At 45.2% G+C, this 20,257-nt stretch overlaps 1 protein-coding gene across 1 annotated transcript in view; it reads left to right on the top strand.

The window, feature by feature from the left end:
• Nucleotides 1–20,257, top strand: part of EHF (ETS homologous factor) — a 40,811-nt gene that overhangs the window by 16,070 nt on the left and 4,484 nt on the right. The window contains exons 2-8 of the mRNA XM_019738605.2: nucleotides 4,303–4,402; nucleotides 8,147–8,392; nucleotides 10,611–10,673; nucleotides 13,347–13,415; nucleotides 13,533–13,601; nucleotides 18,648–18,710; nucleotides 20,005–20,200. Of these exons, the coding sequence (XP_019594164.1) occupies nucleotides 4,306–4,402; nucleotides 8,147–8,392; nucleotides 10,611–10,673; nucleotides 13,347–13,415; nucleotides 13,533–13,601; nucleotides 18,648–18,710; nucleotides 20,005–20,200 (803 nt within the window). The 5' untranslated portion in view covers nucleotides 4,303–4,305. The remainder of the gene's footprint in view (nucleotides 1–4,302; nucleotides 4,403–8,146; nucleotides 8,393–10,610; nucleotides 10,674–13,346; nucleotides 13,416–13,532; nucleotides 13,602–18,647; nucleotides 18,711–20,004; nucleotides 20,201–20,257) is intronic.

The raw sequence follows: 20,257 nt of genomic DNA on the forward strand, positions 1-20,257 counted from the left end.
AGCTAGGATTTGAACCATGGCCATCGGATTCCAGAACCTAGAGCTACCAACCATTACACTACCCTGCCGCTGAAGAGTCTACTGTGGTCCCAAGAATGTCCCCAAATGCAACCAACACAGTTTAAAGAGAGACCTGTGGGCAGACCCTATAACAATAGCTAACATTTCTTGGCACTTGCCATGTATGAGATAACATATTGAGGATTTTACATTCCTATTTAATCCGCACATTAACAGCCCAAGGTCACCACACTTGCAAGATCAAAGCCAGAGCTGTCAGACTCCACAGGCTCTACTTTTAACCAATGTTCTCAATTGGGGGTGACTTGGCTCCCGGGGACATTTGGGGGTGGGGGTGGGGGGTGGGTACTGCTGGAATCTAGTGGCTAGAGGCCAGGGATGTGGCTAAACACCCTGCAATGCACAGGACGGCCCCTGTGACTGAAGAACCATCCCAGCCCAAAATGTCAGTCATGCAGAGGTTGAGAAACTGCTTTTTACCTGGCACATATGACTGAGGAGCACCCCCCAGAACTCCCCCTTGAGTTAGAGATGAGGAGGGGTGGGTCTGTTTCCTAGCTTGCTTTTGACTCAAAAGGCTCTGAATATACTTCTTCAGTCCTGGAAGAAGTGTGTTAAAGAAACACCTTGAGAATTGATGTTTAAAGAAAGGAAACTAACTTTTATTGAGGGCATGCGTGCTGGCACTGAACTAGATACCTTTAAACCTATTATACTATTTATCTTTTAAAGCAGTCCTGAGGCTTAGAGGACGGCAATGTGCCCCCTACTCACCCTTTTAAACCAGGGACGAAATTGAGTCTCAAAAAGGTTAATGTACTTAAGGTCACATGGCTCAAAGGTGGAACCTGGATTCTAACTCAGCCTTCAAAGATTCTGAAGTCTCTACCTCACATCCTAGATGCTTTTTCATGTGTGTAAGAAGTAATAAAAGCTATGCTAAAGGTAAAGTTGCAAGCTTAAAGAAGAGCGTTAAATAACCTTCATACTTTTTAATTAAAAGGATAGCTTTTTACACCACAAAGTAATCACTATATACCAAAGAAAGTCTCTATTAGAATATGGGAGTACAGGCGAGTTGCTTATAATGACTTTCTTTTTTGACAATTCCCTAGGCACATTTATTATCCATTATCTCATTTGATCTCCACAATAGTCCTGTGAGGCTGTGTGTGTGTGTGGGGGGGTGGTAGATGGCCTCATTTCACACCTGAAGAACTGGGTCTCAGAGGCGGGTAGAACTTGGTGAAAGGGCTCCAGCTGTGGGGGCGCCGGGCCTTCCTGAGCCGACTCTGAGGCTACTGTCCTTGCAGCTCCATGCTGGATTGGGGACGCTGACCTTCTTTCCTCACAAGCCTGGGTGAGCTCAAGCAAACTCTGACTCACTAAGGGTTAAGCCACATAAACTCTTTTATGAGTAGTAACCATTTACGGTGCCCTGTAAAAAAGGGCTCCTCACCATGCTGGCTTTCCCTAGGAAAGGGGGTGCCAGCAGGGAACAGCGCTCACACATGCCAGTGTCTTGGGGGGCTGAGTGGTGACAGGCCAGAGGTACTTCTGAAGTCCTCAAGGCTTCTCTGTGGGTTGAGAGTAGTTCTGGATGACTCCAGGAGGTAATGGTGAGAAATGACGCCTGCCCTGAGGAAAGGGGCTTGTGGGCAACGGGTCACAAAGGGAAACTGGCCCTCACTGTCCTGTGACATTTATTAAATTCTTTTTTTATTACCCACGAAGCTCTTTACATGCAGGACCTCATTAGATTCTTGCAGTACTTTGAGTGTGGGGTTGTTTCCCTTTTATAAGTGGGGAAAAGTGAGCATCAGAAAGTTTTTGGCTAAACAGACTTGGAACTTGCTCAAGGTCATGCACAATGAGCAAGGGAACTGTGATCTGAGCCCAAATCTCCATAACTCTGAAGCTGAGGTACTTAGCTGTCACTCCACCCTGACTTCTGGTCTTTTTTGGGAAGTGTTTTTTTTTTTTTTTGGGGGGGGGTGCGAATCTCTGAACCAATTAAGGTGATAACTCAGAATTGGCCCAGGCAGGTCTCGATTATACAGAAATGGCCACTTTGAAATAGCCCTCCAGGCAACTCCTTGTGAAAGAATTTCAGGGAAGTCTTCCCTGCCCATTCTTCACCCCCCCCCCCGCCCCCCCAGCCTGGAGGGCCTATTCCTCCATGCAGATGGGCTGGGCTCTGAGCTGCAGCCCTTTCAGGGTTAAACAGTAACCTTTCTACTGCTTGTGGTTGAGCAAATGCTGGGGAGGGACAAGCCCAGCCTTGAGCAAACAGGAGACTGGCCATGCCCCTTCCTTTCCCAAGCCACCCCTCTGGGGATGGGGAGGTTTTCTTTTGCCTTGAAGTCCCTCATCTGATTTCTTAGCTAGAGGGTAATTGCTCTAAAAAGCTGGATGGGAAAAGGCCCGGTTATTGTGACAAAGAAAGGAAAGTTTGACTTGGTTTGGTTATCCTTCTCTGAGGGTGAGAATCAAAGAGGTTTCTGGAAGGGAATTTCAAAGTCCATTTAGTCACTTTCTTTAGATGCTTGTAGGGGGAAAAGGAGGCCCTCAGTTGTGTCTGGTTGGGGTTATCCAGAGAGGTAGTAGCTCTCATCACAATGCCCTACTTTGTGCCAAGTGCTCAAGGTATAAAAACTCATTGAATCTCCCAGCAGAACACGTGGAGGTATGCTGATCTGCATTTTACATATGAGGAAACGGGGGTTCAGAGAGCTTAATGACTTACCTGTGTTAGCGCTAACCTTGGCTGGTAAGTGGTGGAGCTTGGAATCACACCCAGCTTGACTGGGCTTCGAAACTCGTATAGAAACCACACGGAACGCACTTCTCCCGGCTTCTCAGGCTGCAGTCCCTTCGCTGTCACAATGGCCATCGTTCCCACCCTGCCTTTCCTTCCCCATCTTCTACTTAGGCTGGATTCAGGTCTAGTTATTTGCCAAACAACCCTGATGATGATGGTCATAATGACACATGTTTCTGGCTAGCCTCGCTCAACTCTTAGTCACTGCTCTGTCCCCAGGACCTAGGACGGTGGGCAAGCCCATTATAGGGCTGATACATGTTTGTGGAATAGACGAATACACAAATGAATTTGTATTCCTTTTTCAGGTCCTTTCCCTCCCCCCTCAGGCCCTACACAGAACCAGAGGAGCAGTAGCCAAATCCGAGGAAGGGGTTTTGAGGGTTGGAACTACCCTGCGTGGGCTATTCTGATCCTGGGGACACTGGTTACACACAAGGATACAAGATTTCTCCCAAACAGGCAGAACAATTTCCATGATCTACTGCTGTAAAGTTAGGTTTTTCTTTCCACCCCGACATTTTAGAAAGAGCAAGTTACCTTTATATAGCCTCTGGGTAATGTTCAGGCACCCTCTGGAAATGGGTTGCTCTCCTTCTGAATGAACATTCATTCAAATGAGTCTGGAGTCTGAAAGGTGTAGGGTGCCTGGCTTGGGGGCGAGAACATTACAGAGGCTAGAGAACTGAAGCAAATAGTTCTAAAGTATACAATTTTTACATTGTTTAAAAAAATCCAAGCACACTCATGGAAGAAAGATTCTTTTCCAGGGAAAACGACTGAGGAAAAATGAGTCCTCAAACAGAAAATCACCTTTCAGTCAGCTTCGGAGCTTGTGGGATTCTCTAGGTCTCTAAAACGAGGAGGAAAGCTGGTCAGAATTTTTACCAGGAAGGTAGGGAAGGGGCAGTGTCTTGTCAGGGAAAGCAGTTGATTCTTATATTATCATGGAGCCGAATACTGGAGGAGCTCTAGGTAAAGTATGGCTGAGGCCCTCTGATACCAGCCCACCCCGTGGCTGGTTTTTGTGAACATCTGATTTCAGCTCAGGGTTCCCACAAAATCTCCTTGGCAGTTTCACTTTTATTGAAAAAAAAAAAAAAAAAAAAAAGGAAGAAGAAGAAAAAGAAAGAAAGAAAAAAATCTTGGCTGCTGGCCAGACTCGCCCTGGGAGCAGGTATTGCATTTTCTCTCCGCTTCATTCCTGATCAGAGATTATTCATTTATGAATGGGTGGCTGTAAAAACTTGCCTCATGCATATGAAAATTGAACCTGGAAATTTTTAATTGCCAGTGAGTTTTGCTTTTACTGAAAGGGCCGTGGCAATATGCTTTGGACGCAATGGTTGGAAGGACAAATTCTCTTTTTTTTTCTTCCTAAATTAACTCTATGATCTGTACTCTCAAAAGACATTTGTCCAGGAGGCACTGACTGAACAAGCTGTTTGATCCCCTTACAGATCATGATTCTGGAAGGAAGTGGTGTAATGAATCTCAACCCCAGCAACAATCTCCTTCACCAGCAGACAGCCTGGACAGACAGCTACCCCACGTGCAATGGTAAGGGGACCGCGTGGGTGTCATGCTCCATCAAGATGTTTCCTTTGCTTTAATTAGACTTCATTCCCAAATTTAATGTTTGAAAAGTACAGCAGAAGCTGTGAGGAATAGCAGGAAAGGAGAAAACTCTTTCTGCTGGAGTTTTCTATGGGTCGATAGGGCTGCAGACTGAAGCCCATTTGATATATTTCATTGTTTCCTCCCAATATTCAAGGTTCTGGGTGGGCTGCCTGGCAGAAAGGATTGTAGAAGAGATGCTCAAAGGGAAGGCCACCTGTTGAAGCTTTTAACAGTAGTTGGCTTAGGATATCGAGACAGGATAGGAGAGAAAGCTGTGTGCGCGCGTGCGAGTGTGTGTGTGTGTGCGCGAGTGTGTGTGCGTGTGCGTGTGTGTTTTGCAAGGAAGCATGGAAGTTGAGGCGGAGAGCATTGTAGCAGCTTAATCTTTCCATTTCATCTTCTAGTGACCTCCCTTTGAAGGGGAGAGATTTGTTAGGAGACCATGTGCCCTCCTTTAGTGCTTTAATGGAGAACCTATTGGTGGGGCTTATAGAGGGTTTGGTGACCAAGCCGATGGCTTACTGTAAAAGTGAAACTGAATAAAGCTGTTGCTGAATCGGGGCCCCACACCCCACTGTGAAGGCATTCAGTTGAGGCAGAAGCTCTGGGTCTTCTCCCACCCCTCCCCTGCTGCTAATCTTGCCATAGACTCTGCTGCTCTTGTTTCCTCTGAAAAATGGAAATGGCCAGTTAGTGAGCAGAGTCTGAGAAGAAGCAGTGGGAAGATAATGGGAGATTGTAGTTTCCACCAAGCAGTGGCTCCATCTGCAGCGCTACCACTTTCAGTTTGGAACCTCAGCCAAACACAGTTGAAAGCGTGAACAGGTGACATTCCCTTGCTTGATCACCTGTTCCACCAAAGTGCTGCCTTTTCTGGGCCGTGACATTTTCTGTTGTAGGCCTCAGATTGCCTACGGGGACCTCAAAGGAGGATTTCGAATAGGACAGGAGGGTTCTGCAGACTGGAAAGTCTCTGGCATCCCCAGGTGCCTGCTTCCTCGATTGAGGACTGATGCAGCATCCCTCCTGTTTGCTTTGGACGGAGCTGGGGCAATTTGTTTAGCAGGGGGGAGAATCGGCTGCCACTTTTACTGCTTAACTTCCAGAGGCCCAAAGAAAGCCCAGCTCCCAGTCATGATTGATGAGGTGGGGGAAGTCACTTGAATGACAGACAGAGAAGAGTGGAATTCATAGGGTTTTCAGTGTTCCTCCTGAAATTTCAGGAATCGAATGAATCCCTTGGCTGATGGGGAGAATTTCCTAGTTGACTGCAGATAAAATTCTCTGGTTCTTTCAAGTTCTAACAGGATGCACTCTCAGGAACTATCCTGTAATCTGGGTCATGAGAAGTTGAGAGATGAAATTACTCCAGGCAAGTTGTTGGGTTATTGAGAGTTATTGCCTCTTTTTTACACACCCTAAGCTGCACAGTCATAGCATCATGATTATTTTATAAAAAAAAGAATAAAGACTCGAGGAACCATAAAAAATGTATCCCATCCTTAAACAACTGTATTTGTGAGACCTCCAAAATTGAGGGGAAATGGAAACATCCAGTCTAAACTCTGCATGATTGTATATTTGGGAATATTTCTACGGAACTAAATTTTTGGACTTAATTTTCCCAATCCTTGCCCTCGTTCCTCTCCACCACTGGCTTCCTCTTTGGGGCCCAAGCTGATGGTTTAGGGCTGCTTTTCCCTGGCCCTGAAGTATGAGGAGTAAAGCACACACTGTGAGTGGCAAGAATTACCTAAGGCAGTCACCTTCACGCCTAAATGATCTCTACCTCCTGCTCGTAATGCTTCTGAAGTCTGGAAGTACTGGATGGATTCTGAGGGCATGAGCAAAAGTGAGATTGGATTAGAAAAATGAGAGCCTCTCCTCTGGGGGTGTTATGGGCTAGGCCATGGGCATTATAGGAATCCATCTTTTTGGGGTTCTTTGGCTTCTTGCAGCTCAAACTGTATCTGCTAACCAGCATCATCATCAAGTGGAAGCTGGTTAGGAATGCAGAAACTCGGGCCTCACCCCACATCTGTGGAATCAGAATCTGCATTTGAGCAACACTCCCTGGTGATTCAGAATCACACCAGAGTTTGAGAAGCACACATCTAGCACGAAGAAAAAGTTAGGGAGAGTTTTCTTGTGCTATGTGTTTCTCTCTTGGTCCATCCTTGAGTCTGTGGGAATATCTGTGTGTCACGTTCAGTTGGATTTCCCCTGCTCGAGTGTGGTGGATTGCAATAGTGTCTTCTCCTCGCCCCTGCCCCTCATCTTTCCCAGAAGAGAGCCCCTCCCCTTGACCTCTGTTTTCAAGGGGACTTGAAGATCTCTCAGCCCTGTTCTAGGCCCCCAGAGGCTGGCTTCTATCTTCTCCATCCTCCAGGACTTTGGGCTGACTTTGTGATGTTCTCTGAAGTGAGCAGGAGAGCCACATACTCAGATGGTTAGCCCGTAGCAAGCTCGGCGGTTTTTATTGGTTTGAGTAAACTGCACTTCTTCACTGGCATTTGAATTAACCATCTTGTGAAGGCCTCTCACAACACTTCCACGTCCCTACATTGTTTCTTCTTCAGCAACGAAGTCCCCTAAAGAAATCTATAGAGAGCACCTATGATGGCAGTCTCTAAGGTAGTTTTTATAGGTGATACAGAGATGGGTAAGACAGGGTCCATGACCTTGAGCATACAGTTTATAAAGGAACAGAAGACAGTACTTAGATACTGGTAAAGCAAAGCAGAACATGACAAAAGCGGTTAGGATAAATACCCAGTACGACTCCTGGAGGTTCATAGGACAGCAGCCCTCATAATAAGTCAGGAAGCTGTGATGACTTTGCCACATGGTCAGAGTTTGAAAGTTGGGTCGGAATTCAACAGGGAGTGATTTGTAGAATACAAACTGGGCTAAAAGAACAACATAGAAAAAAGACAAAAGTCAGAGGTTCACCTGAAGAATAGTTAGTGAAGAGTCTCAATGCCTGGTTTGCCAGTTTGGTGCCTAATTTCAGTGGCTAATGGGACGCTACTGAAGGTACCTGAGCAGGGAAATGACGTCATAATACCATACTAACCAGTGTGGGGCTGGTATGCAGCACAATTAGTAGATGGATAACGGGGACCACTTTGGGGACCAGCAAAGGTATCAGAGAGAAAAGAAAGTTACTCTCAGGCCTCATTTTTGGCTGAAAATGTTCTGAATTTGGTGTGTGTGTGTGTGTGTGTGTGTGTGTGTGTGTGTAAGAAGGAAAAAGGTGGCAGAGACAGACTGGGACGAAGAGAAGAAGAGAACTATGTGGGTGTGAACAATAAGCTAATAAGTTGCTGAAGCTAAAGCAATGCTTTAGTTTTCATGGTAGTTTTCGGGGAGGTAGGGGAATGAGCTCATGATCTGAGAGCATTTCAGGTCTCATGTCCGCATCCAGCTCCCAGGGGTAAGAATTATACTAAGGAGGGCATGAAGATGCACGGAGGCTTAATGGCCCCCATCACAACTGGGAAAAGAACCACATTTCCCAGGACCTCCTCTCTAGAACTGATCTCATGCCCCAACCCCCACTGATGCATACAGATTGTGGTTGTGTTTCCCATGACATCTGGCAGCCAGCGGTGTATCCCTCTGACTGGGAAGATGCCCAGGGACAGCCACGGTTCACTCACAGAACCACCTCCTGTTTTTCAGTTTCCAACGGGTTTTTTGGAGGCCAGTGGCATGAAATCCATCCTCAGTATTGGACCAAGTACCAGGTGTGGGAGTGGCTCCAGCACCTCCTGGACACCAACCAGCTGGATGCCAGCTGCATCCCTTTCCAGGAGTTTGACATCAATGGCGAGCACCTCTGCAACATGAGTTTGCAGGAGTTCACCAGGGCGGCGGGGACGGCGGGGCAGCTCCTTTACAGCAACTTGCAGCATCTCAAGTGGAATGGTGACTATCTTTCTCCCTATCTTGTTAGGAGCCAGCTGAGAAGAGCAGCGACTCTGCAGCTGGCAGGATTCCTAGGCAGGGGCATCAAAAGATGGCCTCCCCTCCAAACCACTGTTTCCAAGACAGGAAAGTAGGAGGGAGGTGAGAAGACAGGCATGAAGCTTAGGGTACGAGGTGTGTCTAATCTTCTACAAACCCAGTGTAATTTAATTCTCTCATTATGATTAATTTTCCAGGAGACAAAGGCTAGCCAGGTAGTCACAGAATACTTGCTACTCTCAAAAAAACTTTTCTTCTTTCCCTTGCCAACAGGGTTTGATAGTTTAATTCCCAATTACTTGCTTGTTAAGATCATCGTGGCTACTTTTTCTTTTTTTTTTTAAATGTCTAGACCTAAGTTCTTAAGATGGAACCTAAGGGAGGTAAGAACATATGCAAAATTAGATCTATGTTTGTGTTTTGGGAACGGAAAATACTTATATTATTTCAGCAGGTTCTTAAAGTTCTGTTAATTAAAAAAATGGAGGTTAGAACTAATGGTCAGGACACATGTGGGATGTTTCTGCAGTGATTTCTGGAGTTTGGCATTGCCCTAGAGGCCCAAATATCTCTCTTTTGAGGTCTCATTTATACCCAGGCAGGCACCATTCAAACACTGTCCATCGGTGATAGTTTATTCACACACATACACATTCTACACTAGCCTGTAAGATATGGAAGGGCAGAAAACTCACCTTGCAGAATGTCTGACACTGGCATAAAATTCCCCTGATAATGGCTGGACAAAGCTAGCTCCTCTGAGAACTATGGGTAGTTTGGAAAGCAGTGATGTGTAAGAATAGTGAGCTGGTCTGTCCACATCCACATGAGCAAGTCTATCTTAGCAGAACCTGTATTTAGGCAGGTAGTTGGGGCTTTGGAAAGCATGAGTTCCAGGGCAACGAACCAGATTCAGACCCTGACAGCTGCCATCAACACTGAGGAGGACCCAGAGTCTGGCAGAGGAGCTGGCAGCATGGTCATCCATTTTGGATGACCTCATTCAGCTCTTGGGCACTCCCTTCTTCCCACCCATGTCACAGAGGTAGTTGCTCATTTTTCTTTTACTAGAACCAAACCAAACAAGACTCTATAAATAACTCCCAGGAATCTTCAGAAAGAGCAGACTTACACTTGAAGAATTAAAAATATTTACCTCCCATCTCCAATTAAATCCACTCCTTTAAAGCTTTGCCTTGATTAAACCCTAAGGCAAGGTGTCCTGGGAGGTGATGTGGCCATTTTTGACCTTCCATCTTTGACCTTCCATGACTTGCTTAGTCCAACTGTGTGCTGCTGGTGCCTCAGTAAGTGCCTAATGACCAGATTTCTCACCTTTGTTTTGTTGTTTGCCTTTTTATAGACAATCTATTAACTTACATTTGTTAGGTGTTTACTTATACTAGGCATGCTAAGTGAGTTGATTCATTTAATGACCTTATGAAAAAACACTGTTCCCATTTTACAGGTGGGAAAACTGAGGGTCAAAGAGGTTAAAGGCATGACCCCCTACTCCTGAGATATTTATAATCTGGCTGGGAGTAAAAACATATGAGAGTCATTCACATGCATATATGTGCTTTTATATGTGACACATCCAGAGAGGAGTTGAAAGACATAAATAAGGGAAGACTCACTGCATATATCTAGACATATTTCATAGATTGGATCTAATCAAAATGGGCTTGATTAAATTTAAGGTTAAAGGAGAATCACACTAGTTAAAACGGTTTTCTTTGCACTTTTGTTTTCATTTTGTATCATATCTTAGTATTGAAAAGCACTTTAGAGGCTATCTAATAACTTTATCTAGTTGAATCCCCTAAATTTGCAGATGAGGAAACCAAGACCCAGAAAGGTGAAGTGCCTTGCAGTTATTAGTGGAAAAACTTGCCTTCTGACTTCTGAAGTTCTATTTCCACCACACTGGATGACTTCCTTATATAAGACCAAATAACTCCATCTGATACAGGTGCCCTAGCTGCTAATTTTCTGAGCCAGGGACTCCAGCCTGGAGAGTGTAGATGCAGAGAGGGAAGTGTCTCCCGTAAGAAAACAGAGGTCATCAGGCGGTGGGATTGGCAGAAGCTCTTTCAAGAAGCCAGCTCTGTCCTTGTTTAAGTATCACGTTTTGGCTCCCTGTGAGTCCTCTCTGACTTTCCCAATCCGTCCTTCACAGGCCAGTGCAGCAGTGACCTGTTCCAGTCCACACACAATGTCATTGTCAAGACCGAACAAACTGGTGAGTAGTAACAGACAGAGAGTCACCTTAGTAGGCAAAGCCCTGGGGAGGAGAGTTGGGAGGGAATACGAAGGAGTGTGGGAGCAGGACAGAGCCAACATTTTGGCAGAAAACCCAGGGACACCTCTTCCCGCGCTGTCTCCAATGGGCCATGCTCCATGAGCCACATCTCTTGTGCTTGGGACCAGCCACCTGCCAACTAGTTCTGATTTCTAGGTGGATGGTGAGCCTAATTCTGCCCACAACTTCTGTGCTTCCCACTGCTGGTCAGGGCATCATACAGGCTCCAGTCCGGGAGCGCTGGGAAAAATGCCAAGACTAAGTGTGTCTCCTTCTCACCTCAAAGAGTCAGAGGACTTGGCTAAGCTAGGAGAAGCAAGAGGAGAGAAGAAGAAGGGTCAATGTCTCCTCTTCCTTTCCTCCCTTGGTGGGGGTGTTACCCAAAAAGGAGGAAGATATGGACTTGCTGTTGTACTTACTGTAGTTTCTAGGGGGCTTCTGTAGGGAACTGTGGAACCCAACTCTTGCCTTCAGTGCACTTTTAGATGAAAGACACTCTTCTGGGCTCTGAGGAGGGTCTGCAATCCCATAGTATCTACAATCATCCCTCCTTCCCTGTCCCGTCTCTCTCCTGGGGACTTTCTGTCTCTCCTGGAGACTTGCAGGGGACAGTAACTACCTCAAGAAGTTGTGCCCCGTGGCCTTGCACCAATCAGAGCTCCTTGCATATTGATATTTGGCCTATGGCCTCTTAGTCTAGGGAAACCTATGCAAGCCCCACAAAGTCCACTGGCTATGATGAAACTGCAGCTGCCACTGCTCCAGAGTCACACTGCAGGCCTTCATCTGGGAGACTGCAAGCCACGTGGGCTGACCAAGTTTGCCACAGCCCTGCCTGAGGGTTGCGTGCCAGTCACCAAGGGCAGAATTTGACCTAGGGGTGATTTTTGAGTCACTCAGAGCCAAAATTATCCCCATGCAGTTATTTACTCTTTTATAAGGGGGCTAGTCTACCATTATTAAAGAAAAAACAATAGCTGCTAAGCATGCTAATTAGGTTTTCCTAGCCCTGCCCTTCCCCCACAGACCAGGGGTTGGGTTACCTGGATGGTCTACGTGCTTTATGAGTCAGACTGCCCTAGAAGCAGACACAGGACTTGGCAGAAAGATGGTACCCCCCAAGCCCACTGTGAGCCCACAGATAGCCCCATTGGAGAAGCCAGGGTGGTATGGAGAGGTCACAAATGACTTGATAATTCCTTCTTGACCATCCAGACATTCTGGTGTTGCCAGTTCAGAAAAGCTGAGCCAAAGGGTGGAGAAGAAGGTCCACCCTGGGAGGAGGGGAGAAGAGGCTCACAGAGGGGCCAACACCCCCAAACCTTTTTGGTTCAGTTTGTTTTCAGAGACAACAACAGGTGTATGAGGTGACCCAACAAGGAGAGAGGGTGTAACCCCAATGGATTGGGCTTGGGATGCCCAAACACGTAGCTATTAGTTAAAATACCAGCTAAATCCCTATGTCGTAAACAGGAGGACTTAGCCAGTGAGTCAGGTTTTATACCTTTTATGTTATAAAAACAAAATGAAACTCGGCCAGTAGTTTACCACGCTGGCCCTGAAATTCAGAACCTGGGCAGGAGGGGAGCCTTGATCGGTGAAGAGAAGAAAGCAGGAAGTTCCTGGTGGGGACGAGGTGAGAGCTCCTGCCAGATCTTACAGCTCTTGGCCAGCCAGGAAAGATAATGCTTTTGTTGGAGACTAGCCCAGATGTGGGGGTTGTGTAGGAGTTGGGCTTCATTTGGGGTAGGTGGAAGGGAGTTTTCTTTGAGTCTGAAATCTGACGAGTCAATTGGAATGAGATGTGCTTACCCAGCACATTGGAGAGAGAGAGAGAGAGAGAGCGAGAGAGAGAGCGAGAGAGAGAGAGAGAGAGAGAGAGAGAGATGCTTTTCTAAGATGAGGCAATGATGTGACCCTACTCTTAAAAGTTGTTTGGTTTGGTAATACTCCCCTCCCCTGCTCCTCAGTTTTGTCTTGAGAATTTTATATCTCCCTTAATTTAACTGGAGAAATCCTAGAGGGGGCAGGCTGTCATCCAATTTGAGGAGAGATCTCTCTGGATTGCAGCAATGAACATGCTATGATAAAACTGACTAAACTTTTCCTGGAAAAAAAAATAAATCTGTAATTGTCCCAGGAGGATATTACTAGAAAAATATGCTCATTAATCATGAATGTATTTGTCTCTAACAATTTCTTTTTCTAGTGTAAAAGTATTTTGGTGATTATATAGTAAAGGGCAAGACAATGCCAGACTCCTGAACCCACCCCCTGCCCTGTGCAGACTGAGAAAATGCCCAAGAAGCCAAAGCATTGGTCTAGGACAGGATCTCACTGTTGCAAATTCCCTCACTTCCCTAAAAATACAACAGGTGTAGAACCTATGGAGAGAGCCATAACAAAGTCCATTTCCCCCAGGACACTGGAAGAAGCATGGGGTAACATTATTATAAAGTAATATGGCTGAAGCAGAATCGCATCCCTTCTCTCTGAGGACCACCCCCTATGTCCCACACCTCTTGGATGAGCAGTGAGTTAGAAAATAGAAAAGGCAAACTCTTCCGCCGGGGATGACAACTGCTGACTGTTCCCATCTTCTGTCCTTTGTAGACCCTTCTATCATGAACACCTGGAAAGAAGAAAACTATTTATATGACACCAACTATGGTAGCACAGTAGGTAACTAACCCCCCAATACTTAAGGCCCTGTTACACTCTTATTCTGTTTTTCTAAAAGTAAGAAGTTTCCATTGTAAAGAGGGGGCTCTTACTGTCCCTTTTCTTTCATTGCTACAGATTTGTTAGACAGCAAAACGTTCTGCCGGGCCCAGATCTCCATGACAACCACCAGTCACCTTCCTGTTGGTAAGTTGTCCTGACATCAGAGCATAAGTGTGCCTCATGCAAGTGCTTACAGAGCATGAATGAGAATTACCAACATTCTACATTTCCACTTTGCTGGAGTCTTTCTCATTAAAAGGCTAGGAAAGGAATGGAGATACTATTTATAAAAGATCTGCTTTTGAGCCAATATTTGTACATTGAAGATGACCGGCACGGATGACTCTAGGAAAAGTGTGTGTCTCCTGTGAAACCAAGTCACAACTCTCTTGTGACCATAAAACCTCTCTTTTTAACAAGAACTTGCTCTTGGGAAATTATCTGATAAAATTATTTATACTTGAGTATACTTATGGGGCCAGAAGGCTATGTTTAATTTTCAACAAACGTTTGGCTTTCGAGAAAAAATGTCTAACAGTGACATTCAAAAGTCCGTGAACCTATGGCGATGGTCTTTGGGTCGAGGGGGAGCAACTGGAAAATTTCAGGACCCCCGGAATCACACTATTTTGTCACTTTTTTCAAGTCTGACCCTGATGGCTCATCGAGACTCTCCAGTCAGACAATGTACACTTTATGAATTATGTTCACTTTAGTCTCATGTGGTTTAGACAGGATACAACGGGGGGCTATCCATGACTCAATCAAAGTTGGTTGGCTGGGAATCTAGGAGCGGGGCCTTCAGATTATATTCCCCCCTCCTTTTATAAATAAATACACCAGCATTGGCATGTACTGTGTAGGAATGAATGCACCGGGGAGGTGAATACAGGGTTTCGTGTTGTTCCTAGATCTGGGTGCAAACTTGTCTGATCTATGAAATAGAGCTTAGACTTTTCCTGGAATTGAATTTGGGGCAACTTCAGGTTTAAATGAGTGTTTGTGAAAGAAAGCACAGAATCAAACAACAGCTTCTCCTTCCTTCCTTTATTTTTTTTTCTTTTGTTGAGTGTGTTTTTGAGAACTGAAATAATGAAAGCTTTTGGTTTGAGGTTTTGTTTGGGTCAAGCCCCTTGAATGAGAGGGCTGGGAGCCAGTGTAAATGCTTCTGGAATTGAGGTTAAGAACTGAGGCCAATTCATTTCTCTACTTCCCCTCCCCCCAACGACCCATAGCATTATGTGTCATTTTAAGTATTTGTTGAAATTAGGGAACAGATCAAACACTGGAAGGGCTCTGCAGTGGATTTGCCATTCTGGGGGAGCTGAGCCAATCCAGGTAAAATTTCTGTGGCAATCTTGGCCACCTAGTCAAGAGCAAGGGTTTCAGAGCTGAGGAAACCATTCACCCTGCTCACCCTCAGACTTCTTCTCGCATTTCCTAAGGTGTCTCCTCCCATGTCCTTCCGGCTGGATCTTTGGCTTGTGGCAAAAGATTCCAACTAAAAATAAAGTTGAACCAACCACTTCTTGAGCCTGAGGGTTTGTTAGGTCTTAAGGCACCTGGGAAACCTAAAAACCATAATCACAGGCTACTCTTCTGTCTTCTATATCCTGACTTACTTTCTAGAATCTCACCCTAGAGGGGCCTTAGAGGCCAGTTTCTGCTTTCCTATTTGCAGTAACAGAGAACTATTTCCTGAGTCAACCCATACTGGCTTTGAATAGTATTTCTTAAAACGGGCTTTACAAATCTGCTCCACATTATCTCCCTGACCCCTCATCCCTCATTTCTATCCCGTGATCATAACACAGGCTGAAAAATGAGATAAGCACTCCAGGCCCTCTATCAGAATTATTACTTAAAGAATCAATTCAGTGTCAGGGGTTGGCACATTTCTTTGGAATAACAGCCCTCCGGTAGGATATTTAATTACAGCCTTGTTTGGGTCAATTCATTTCAGAACAGTTTAGTCTCTATTGGATGGGACGAGACCCCTGCCCCCACACCCCCCCAAAAAGCCTTTGTCATTTGTCTGAGTTTTTAGATTTCAAGCTCCCATTAAATTGAATGCAGTTAAATATCTTTCTATGTTTTAATGCAAGTTACAAGCTGAGCTAAGGCGAGGCCCAACATAAACTGATGCCCTCTGTGATAAATGCAGGTGGGGAAGCGGGCCTTGTTTTGATTTCTCTGTCATCTGCCCATTTCATAAAATGGCCGCCGGTGTTCCTGATCTGCCCGATAGTCCTCGAGCCAATCACGCCAACTCAGCCTTGATCTGTTTATTCACTGACTTGTTGAGCCTAAAGCTAGGGTGGCACAGTCTATTATAACACTGAAATTTGTATATCCCGTCAAGACATGGCTCACAGCTGAATCATATGCAAATGCTTCTAATCTTTGCTTTTTGTGAAGCAGCTTAGCTGAAGTCATGATCTGGAGCTTGCATCATAAACCTGTGACTTGGTGCTGCCCAGGTCCAGACTGGACCTTGGCCTGAGGTACCTGGGAGCGGAGTGGAGTGAGAGAAAGCCAAGCTGGACCATTTCCCCAGAACAAACCATTCTTTTATAGGCATGAATCACTTCACCACGTGGCTACCTTCAAAGGTTTTGACTTTTGTTTGGGGGGCAAGGGGAATGCATAGGGGGAGAGGCCATCATATTAAAGGGAGGTTTCAGATCAAAAGATTTTAGTACTAAGGCAGGTCAGTGGTTCCACAGCTTGCTCTTGCACACTGGGAACGGGACAAGGAGGCTGGAAGAAATTCGAGTTTCCTTTTGCCTTTGGTTGCATATTCCCCCATATGGTGATGAAAACATTTTTATTTGGGAATTTTTTATTTTTGTTTTAATTTTATCTTTTCTAATCTGAATGGAGGTATATCCTAGGTAAAATGGCTGACATCTCAAAGAGAAGATTTCTTCATGGTATCCTGTCTGGGGGTTTTTAATCTGAAGCCACAAACCTGTGAAATTGTTTACAGATTTTTCACAAGTGGACATATATGTGCATTTTTCTGGGGACATGGTCCAAGGTTTCCACCTTATTCACAGTTACCTTAACCCCAAAGTAATTGATTCTATATCAGCTTGGAACCCATACACAATGACTGAGGCTAATAAACTGAGAGACACTGGGTTTTTCCAAATTCCACTCTGGCTCTGGAATAATGGCCCTGCACCCCTCCTGGCTGCCACCTGAAGATGAGCTTTGCTTGTGGCCTGCTGGGTAAATGCCACTCTTTGTCTGCAGAACAACGTGGCCCTGTCAGAGTGAAGTATCACTTGGAAACCAGGGTGGGTGCCAGACCTGTTGCAATATTGTCACATCCTGATGAGATGTTGCAACCTCACCCTGAAACCTACAGGGAGGGAGAGTGGAGACTCCTTGCATTTCCCCTGAATTTGTCCTTTTAGATTTCAGAGAAACCCAAGTCAAGTGCAGGTCTCCTGCTGACAATGCCTGGGGAGAAATTCTTAACCAGAATAAGAGGTTTCTTTACTAACCAGATCTTATTAAATCCCTTCCTCCATCCTGCTGGGCTTTCAAGGGAAAATGCTGGGAATGCTGAGCCATGACAAGCTGGGTGATCAGATAGGTGAATGTGTCCCTGCACATTGGGAAATACAGAAGCATCACTGGAATGTCTTTCCCCCACTAACTAGACCATTGTAGGACTGAGCCTGATTCTTGGCAGGGAAGACTCGCGAAATCTGTTCAGTGCCACCAGCTTTGGAAATGGCATAGAATGGTGGTATGAGCAGAACCTCTGTGATCAAATTGTGCGTTTACATCCTGGCTCTATTCTCAGGCTGTATGATTTTAGACATTTGACCTCTCTGTCTCAGCTTCTTCTCAGCTATAAGCTTTGGATCCTAATAGTACCTACCTCATAGGGTTATTGTATGAATGAAATAAAGTGATTCATGTAAAATGCTTTCTTAGCACAGTGCCTGTTACATAGTAAGTGCTCAACAAACAGTAGCTACTCTTCTTAACCATTTTACTTAGGAGCTATAGTGGATATGCAGACTTTTTTGAATAATGGACCACCGCTCTTGGCAACTGAATGAGCGCTATGGGCCCTCGCCCTTTGTATGTAGTTCTGGTCAGTATGAAATGCCTTTGGAGGCTCCACATTGGTCAGTGAACCCTAGGTTAGGAAGCCCTGATGGAACACATACAGAAGAAATGCATTTTACCAGCCCAATTTCTTAACAGGATTAGCTTGCATTTAAGGACTACTCTGTATGAAAATTGGTGGATTTTTGATTCTGGGATTTTTTGGTAAGATCTACCTTGGTCCTTCTGACACCCAAAGTGCACACACACACACACACACACACACACACACACACACAGCTGGCTAGATCCTTGCGTTTTCTTTTCAAGTTGTATTTCACAGATCCGCCTCTGTCGTCTCTTTGGTGACGGTCACAAGGGTGACCATAATGAGTCATTTGTTAAACTAATCTGTGTTTCCATAGTCGGTGGTGGCTCTCTGTGCTGAGATCAGACCAGTCAATGGCCTCTTTGTCAGGCTGATTAAAATATAACTTTGCATGCCAAAAAGGCACTCCTTTGGCTTAAAAGCCGGCTTTCTTTGTTATAAATGTTCACATTTTTGTATTATTAAAACAACAACAACAACAACAACAAACCTTTTAATGACCTAAATCCTTCAATGGCTTTCCATCTCTCAGAATAAAAGCTAAAATCCTAAAAAAGGCCCACAAAGCTCTAATGCTCTGAACCTCAGCTGCTGCCCTCTGCCCCTTGCTCAAAGCCACAGTGGCTTCCCTCTGCTCTGTGGAGACAGCAAACACACACGGACCTCAGGGCCTTTGCAGTTACTATTCTCATGCTTGGAAGACCCTTCCACAAGCTCTCTGTATGACCGTCTCCTTCACATCCTTCTAGTCCCCTTATCAGAAAGGTCTTCTGTGGCCACTTTAGAGTAAATTGCAAATGAGTCCCCTCTCCATACTTCTATCCCTAGTTCTTACCCTGCAATATTTTTCTCCATAGTACTTATCATCTCTGTTTTGTTTTGGTCACTACCACATACCCGAACAGTGCCATGTAGTAGGTGCTCAATAAATATTGGTTAAATGTGGGATGAATGAATGAAAATGTTACTAGTAGGAAAAAGGTGAATTAAGCAGCTCTCATTTTTCTCTTTAGTAGAGTCACCTGATATGAAGAAGGAGCAAGACCACCCTGCCAAGTCCCACACCAAAAAGCACAGTAAGTTGTCTGGCTTTCAGATGGCACTTGGCCTGTTCCTTCAAGTTGAGTTTAACTAGAGGCCACTAGTTTTTAGACAAGTATTGCCTCTGCCTGCTGCCTCCATTTCTTCCCTTCAAACTCAGGATGGTGAGAAAGTGGAGGCATCACTTGCTGGCAAAGTAGCTCTCTCTGCAGTTGCTTCTCCAAGTGGTGCTCCAATGGTGATTTCCCTCTCAATCTGTTCTACTTATTCTAAAACGGAAACACCCAGTAAATAAGAACTGCTCACAGGCATGGGGGTAGAGGTTTTCCTTTCTCCAGAAAAAAGGGTGGGATGAGGAGAAAGATGGAAAGAAACAACAGAGATGTATTTTTTTTTCTTTTGCTGAATGTTGGCTCCCTACCTTTGTGCAGTTAATGTTTCAAGAAATGACTGTTTATTCTTAAGATGCAACAGTGCTCCTTGGGAGTTGTATTTCCCCCAATAATTAAACCTTATGAAAGTGTATTCAGAGACACAGTGTATATGTGTGTGTGTGGGGGTGGGGGTGGGGCTGGGGGAGGCACAGAAAGAAATCAAGATGGTATAATCTGGGAATCATAGGGACTTGGACATCTTTATTATCTGCTACTCCAGGTGACCCCACAGAACAGAATTAACACAGCCTCTCAGACGGGAAGACTGGGGATGGCATTGTGTGTCACAAGTCTAGTAGGCGTAAAATTCAATTTGGTTGCTAATCTCATTGCGGTAGCTGCTTCATTTTCAAACTGGGCCCCTCAATCCCTGTGAGGCCTCGCCCCAGTCTATTCTGGGAGTTAAAATTCTAAAACCCAAATGATGTTTGGGTTCAGCATTTGGCTGAAGCACAGTAGCTAGGTGGGCACAGTTTAATTGATTGAGGTGCTGAATAGAAGTGGTTGCAAGTTGCTGTCCCTGGCAGTAACAAGTTGAAATGACTCCTCAGCAATTTGTCAGCAATACTTAGAAGATGCTCCCCCTGGTACAGGACAACTAAGACCTATTCTTTCATCTTGGCTTTGCCACTAGTTCCCTGTGTAACCTTGGTCACGTCCCTTAAATTCTCTGTGTCTCAGTTTCCTGATTTGCAAATTGAAAAATTGTGCTAGTTCGTTCTCAAATACCTTGAAAAAAAAAAAGAAAATCAAATATTTGGGGATTCTGTGATCTGCCTTCGCTGATGGATAGGGGAGAATTGAGTATCTGCTACTTGATGGAAAACTGCTTCCTCTGCCCCTCATTTGCGGTGACTGAGGCCATTATTAAGGTCCTTTTTCCGCTTTTCCTCAGATCCGCGAGGGACTCACTTATGGGAATTCATCCGCGACATCCTCCTGAACCCAGACAAGAATCCAGGGTTAATCAAGTGGGAAGACCGGTCTGAGGGCATCTTTAGGTTCTTGAAATCGGAGGCTGTAGCTCAGCTGTGGGGGAAAAAGAAAAACAACAGCAGCATGACCTACGAAAAGCTCAGCCGAGCAATGAGGTGAGCAGTTTCTAGTTTCTGAACATGAGAAGGCCACACGACCAGTAATTTTCCTGG

The sequence above is a fragment of the Rhinolophus sinicus genome, linkage group LG06 (genome assembly GCF_036562045.2).
Source record: "Rhinolophus sinicus isolate RSC01 linkage group LG06, ASM3656204v1, whole genome shotgun sequence".
NCBI lineage: Eukaryota > Metazoa > Chordata > Mammalia > Chiroptera > Rhinolophidae > Rhinolophus > Rhinolophus sinicus.